Consider the following 6,617-nt stretch of genomic DNA (forward strand, 5'->3'; position numbering starts at 1 on the left):
GATATAATATCCATTCATATGTACATATATACTACCTAGAGTCTCCGACGTTTTCTTCTGTGTGTTACAAAATTTGTGGTTTTGTAATAAACTTAGTGTGTATGTTCAGTGTATACCAAAAACAAAAAGAAATCTAATATAAAAGTCAACAACGCCTACATTCTCACAATTATTTAAACGAAATGTCCAAAATCTATATATGTAAATACATACGTACATATGTATGTATATATGTGTACGTAACATTTAGTTATGAACACAAGCACAAAGTAGATATTTTATGAATAATATTATTTTTATTTTTTTTATTTTAGTAAACAGTATTAGTGCATACATACATACATATAAACTTAGGTACACATTTATACAAATTACTCGCTTGCGGGACAATCAATTAGACTTTTGTATTAATAATTATAAGCAATACATAATATACGAGCACTCCAATCATTGGAGAATTTATTAAGAAATTATAAATAGCTTTCTAGCTAAATATACATGTACAAATGTATGAGTGTATATCTAAATGTTGCTAGATTGGAAAATTAATGATAGAGAATATTTGCAAGTGGTAGATTCATTATGTAAATGCTAATTCTTACTGTTATTACATATACTATAACTAAATGAACATATACATATATTTACACATATGCATATACAGTGAAATATACAATTTTTACGCAGTTTGCCTTGCAATATACGAGTATCTAGTGCCGCGTTTTAAGGAACGCTGCTCATTTGCCGTCTTGATTTTGCTGTATAGTGAATACATGGCAATCCAGAGATAAATATTTAACGCTGTAAAACGAAGCAAAAATAAAATTATGTTCATACTCTCTGATCAAAATTGACCCGGACTGGTCCCTGGTCCATTAAAACTGCGGGCGCAAGCCGAAAGAATCAAACAAAAATTTTCCTACAATGGTTTGTTTTTAATGTTCGTGTTAAGTTTTATCTCCATATGTAAATTTTTGTGTTTGGCAGCTGTTTGTATATGATGCGTAAGGTTTGTTTGTCGATTTTTACCAGACGATACGTTAACATTGAAAAAGTTAAAGAAAACAGTGCTTTAAAATCGTTGTGTGTTGGCATCAGAGATATAGCAGAAGTTCTTAATATCTCTTTTGGAACGTCTCAACACATTTTGGTTAATGTTTTGGGTATGAAGTTGTCAATGCTAGACTCGTATCAAGAGATCTGGAGACCTTTTGCAAAAACGACGTCGGGTAGGCGTAGCAAAATAGACGCATGACAACGTAACTGAGGACCCAACATTCATCAAATATAAGTTTATAAATACGACGTCACCATTCTAGCGAATGAAGTTGCAAAAATGAGTCGAAACCGAAAAACCCAAAATTCGCTGAATACATCGAAGACCAAGCCAGCCGCTAGGCTTAGAATAAGTAATTATATGGAAAATTGGTTTAAGCGTTGGCATGCTTGTATACTCTCAGGAGCCTATTTTGAATGCGAATATAAGGATCGTATTAATTTTTTTTTTGTCAGTCCGGGTCAATTTTCGCAGAAATTAAACACTGATATGTCACTTACCAACTCCGATAATGCTACTATAAAAGTTATACATAATTATGGCAACTAAGCTAAGCACAGTTGCTATAGCTTTGATGACCAACCAGGGCAAAATCAACTTGTGATATTTCTGTGAATAGGACAAAATTCATAAAAAAATAATAAATTACAAAAATAAAATTAAATAAATAAGGAAGAGTTAAGATCGGGCGAAACCGAGCATCAAAGTATAAGTATATCGGATACTTATGTATAAAAAATTGTCTTCGGAAATCAGAATTCGTAAAAATGCTAGGTTATGAGCCGCTTGTAATAAATTACGATTTCCACTAAGTTATTTACTCATTATTTCAAATATTCATCCAAAATTATGCAGACGAATGGAAATGATCATATTCGATAAACATATGGGGCACCCGCTTCAACCACAAAAAATTTGTAGATTCTCGCGTTTTTGTGTTATATATAATTATATGTGTTATATTTCTAACCAATTTTACATTACCAACGTTAAGCTATCGGTTGTTTCGGTTTGTTCTCCAGTAGTTTATAAGATATAGGTACATGTGTACATCCATATTTTTTTCATAATATTTAAACCAACTGTTCTCTCCTTTATGGCCAAATCACATAGAACTTTTGCTTCGCTTTGCGTCAAACATATATTTTGACAGAAAAGTTTTTTGTGCTGCGTTCAGTATGAACTGTCACGCAAAATGAGGAAAGTTGTATGTGAATGGGCCTTCACTGCATAACGCTCTCTATTTATTTACTTGCTGTCGCACCGAATTCTCATCATAAGCACAACAAATATTTATTGCTTACGATATATTTTCTGTTATGGTTCTTCTTTTTGCAATCAGCCACTTTTTGACACAATATCCACAACAAAAATAAATTTATATAGTACTGATACGAACCTTGATTGTACCAAACACTAGACCAGCATTTGCCAATGCATTGATGACAAGAACAACAATACTGACAACAAGGATAATGATCAGAACTAAAAATTTAAAACACACAAAATTATGTTGTTGATAATTTTCGTACAGATAAATCTATTCATACATGCTTATATACATACATATGTACATATAACATTCTAAAAACTCACCGTTTCCAGCGCCCTCCGGATCATCAAAATGATAGCCTCTTCTCGTCAAAGTTCCAATAAGGGCACGTGCATTTCTTAATAACTCTGCGCAAATGATAATTAAAATGAAAGTTACAAAGCTTCCCAACCAACCGAAAAATTTTGCAGCGGTTTCCAAACGAAAGCAACAGAATTGATCTAACATATTCATTGTACCGAAAATCGTAGGAGAATTTAAAAAGCAATATACACTGCTTCTGCCAATTGTTGTGACTGTTGAGAAATGTGTCTGATATTCTACTATGAACTATTTTGTATGTAAATAATACCAAAATTTATGCTGCACCTGCGCCTTTCGTGCTCTTTCTCACTCTATATATCTATGAATGTACATACTTACATACATATGCATTTAGAAATATGCTCTTTCTTCATATCAAAGGTAAATGTACCATGTTGTAGAGAAGTGGAAGAAGGTTTTTATTTGATACTCAGGCGGAAAGCATCCGTTATAAGGAGCATTTGAAACGGTTTTATTTTTGTAACATTTTTATTAAACACCATACGACGATAAGGTTAAAGGACCTGCCATTCCTAATACTAAAATAAAAATAAAGTATAATTTTGTATGTATATGTGTATGTATGTATTAGCATATTCATTTTCAGCCAACATTGAGTACCTGTGTTCCACTAACAGATGTTTTGTGAGCATTTGAGTGGAGAAGTGCTTTTATTTATATCTTTTTAGAGTAGACATATAAAATAATGTTTACGCCAGAAGATGTTCTTCTCGTAAAAGATAACATGCATGCAAAATGTGCTGTCTTTGCCCATATATACAAAGAACCATTTATTTATGAAATTATTTTTACCGAAATTATAATACTTTTCACAAATAAAAAAATTCCAAAAAATGAATCATCACATATTCTTATAGAAAATTTACCGATCTACAAAAAAGGTCTGAAACTTTTTTTGGTTGGGTCAACTCATTTCAAGTTATTATACAGAAAATCATAAAAAACTACGAATAACTTGAAATGAGTTGACTCAACCAAAAAAAGTTTCAGACCTTTTCTGTAGATCGGTAAATTTCCTTTAAGAATATGTCTTGATTCGCGCTAAACAATTATTTGTTTGGGTACAATAAAAATCCATAGAAAAAAAAAAAAAATTTCCTGTGTTATTTATATGAGAAATCGAAAATATCATCTAATATAAATATTATATTAAGAGCTCAGACTTTACCAGAAATTTTTTTCCATCATTCGGATGAGGTAACTAAGAAATAAAAAAATTTTTTTGGCTCACCCTAATCCTTATATTTGCATATAGGTATGTTTCCATAAACTATATTACATCATACAGCCCTAGAATCAAGACGTTTTTAAACAACATCCTAAATATTATAATATTTCATTTTTTTCTTATAAACGTTTCAAGTGTATTCTGGTTTATGTAAATATTAAAAATTTGATATTGTTATATAAGCTGTCTTCGATTCGCCATGATTTAGAGAGTAGCGATTCGAACAAACTATGAACAGCTGGTATACATAGTTTGACAGCACTTGCAATCTTGCGCTAACACGTCCTCTGGCGCATGCGCTATTGTGTTGCGCTTTATTCTTTGATGAAGAAATACTTCTTTTCGCATCAAACAACATTTTAATAACACCTTATTTTCGAGTAACCCCCAGGCGTTATGTTTTCGATAAGCAATAAAATTTTTATTTTAAGTGTAAATTTTTTGGATAAAATACTTGTAAAATCTTTTTATTTTCATTTTCAACATAAATTTGCCATTTGGGCTTTTCACAATCGTAAAACTGGTCTAAAATTGACAAGGGAGTAGCGCTCAATGAATGCGATCAGTGAGAGAAGGAGCGCATCGAAGAGGTCTGTAATATCCTATCAGAACACTAGATGCTAGAGTAATTTTTAAATAGCACCCTAAATATTTATTTTTGCAAAATTAAAATAAACAAAACTGTTATACTCCGTGCTACATGTTGCTAGAGAATATAAATCATGAGGGCACATTATTATAATCTGTTTTATTTTTTATTGTTAAAACGCATTGTTAGCTTCATTATACTTTGTTTTTTTTTTGCTTTTTGGATTGATAATAAAAAAAACAACAAAACTTGATTGAATTTTCAAAGTTAAAAAACCGAACACTCTTGCGCTTTATTATTGTAAATAAGGAAATAAAATTTGCATTCCGTTTTGCCGGCATTTAAAGTAAGCATTCATTGATTATTTGTTGACGTTTTCGTTCATAAAACAAATGTTTAAACACACATGCATTTGTAGGTAGATGTCAATGTACGTTCTCATACACGTAGGTTACTTTTTGAAGAAATAGGCGTTGTGATTGATGTTTTATGCATATATAAGTATATCCAAGCTGCGTTTCAAAGTAAACAGGACTTAAAAAAAAAGACAGAACGAATGGTTTTATTAGCAAAATCAATTAATTTTATTCAAAATAGTCTCCTTTTTGCACTGTCCAAAAGCATGTCGAACGAGTGTTTTAGCTCGTTGCCCGGTATGGCCACCAGTATGCCGGTGCAAGCCTTTTGAATGGCCTTCACGTCTGCATAACGCTTTCCTTTCATCGGCAAATGCCTTTTTCCGAAAAGGTAGAAGTCTTTTGAATGGCCTTCACGTCTGCATAACATTTTCCTTTCATCGGCAAATGCCTTTTTCCGAAAAGGTAGAAGTTGCACGGTGCCATATCAGCTGAATACGGGGAGTGGTTGATTGTTAAAATGTCATTTTTGGTCAAATAATCGACCACAAGCGTCGATCGAAGAGACGGCGCATTATCGTTCAACAAACGCCAACTTCCATCTTCGCGATATTCGGGCCGAACACGTCGAATACGGCACACCAAACGCTTCAAAACTCCAAGGTAGAATACCGCATTAACGTTTTGGCCGGGTGGAACAAATTCTTTGTGGATAATACCCTTGGAATCATAAAACCAAATCAGTATTGTCTTCACTTTTGACTTCTCCAGGGGCGATTTTTTGGATTTCGGCTCCTTTCTCATTTATATCCTCACGGCCACTTTGAAAACATTGAAACCACTCGTGCACTCTGCTACGGGATAGGCAATCGTCGCCATAAACTTGTTTCATCAATTGAAACGTTGCGGTAAAAGTTTTACCAATTTTAAAACAAAATTTAATGTTGATCTTTGTTCGAAGCTTATTTTCGCACCGATGACAAAAACATACTGACACTTAAAACACAATAACTTCACTAGGATAGCAGATTCTAACGCACTAGTCGACATATAGATGGCGCCACTAGAGTTTACTTTGTTACTTTTTTACTGTTTACTTTGGAACGCACCTAGTATGTACATATGTACATACTTACATACGAGTACATATTTGTATACGCAATTGTGATCTTCAAAAAAAAAAAAACTATAGAAAAATAAATAAAACAAGTAAGGAAAGATTAAGTTCGGGTGTAATCGAACATTTTTCTTGCAACTTGCAAGGATCAAATCCAGCGAATTGGGTAATTCGTAAACAATACCACATATTTTCGGCATTAAACTATGTTACGACCAATATTATCCATTCTGTTAATTATATTAGGATATCTTACATATTGACCAATATATACAGTATAAAGTCAATCAGAAGTTTGAAAATCTTATATCATATGTGTTATATGAGAGATAGGGATAGTATTGAACCGCTTTTATCAATTTTTGCCATTACCACATATTATTAACAGAAGAAGATGATCTCTGAGTTTCATTAAGGTACCTAACATATCATCAGCAATATATGCGGTATTAGTTATATAGCGGTTAGAGCAAGTTTTCACTCGATTTTATACATTTTATGCACAAAAGGAAAATCTGTCTTTTAGTTCCATTAAGATAACTCACATATTGAGCGATGTGTGCGGTATAAAGTCAGCCAGTAGTACGAAAATGTTTCTGTTAGGTATATGAGG

General features: G+C 32.5%; 1 protein-coding gene across 1 annotated transcript; it reads right to left on the minus strand.

Annotated features, from left to right (window-relative positions):
* Window positions 1-428: 428 nt before the first annotated feature.
* LOC106625190 (uncharacterized) lies at window positions 429-2,980 on the minus strand. Its single transcript, XM_070108552.1, has 5 exons — window positions 2,962-2,980; window positions 2,654-2,905; window positions 2,457-2,542; window positions 1,558-1,666; window positions 429-801 (listed from the first exon to the last, which is right to left on the minus strand). Exons 2-5 carry the CDS (start codon window positions 2,841-2,843, stop codon window positions 680-682), a joined length of 507 nt encoding a protein of 168 aa, XP_069964653.1. The 5' UTR covers window positions 2,844-2,905; window positions 2,962-2,980; the 3' UTR covers window positions 429-679.
* Between the last annotated feature and the right edge of the window lie 3,637 nt (window positions 2,981-6,617).

This window comes from Bactrocera oleae, chromosome 4, assembly GCF_042242935.1.
Source record: "Bactrocera oleae isolate idBacOlea1 chromosome 4, idBacOlea1, whole genome shotgun sequence".
In the NCBI taxonomy this organism is placed as follows: Eukaryota; Metazoa; Arthropoda; class Insecta; order Diptera; family Tephritidae; genus Bactrocera; species Bactrocera oleae.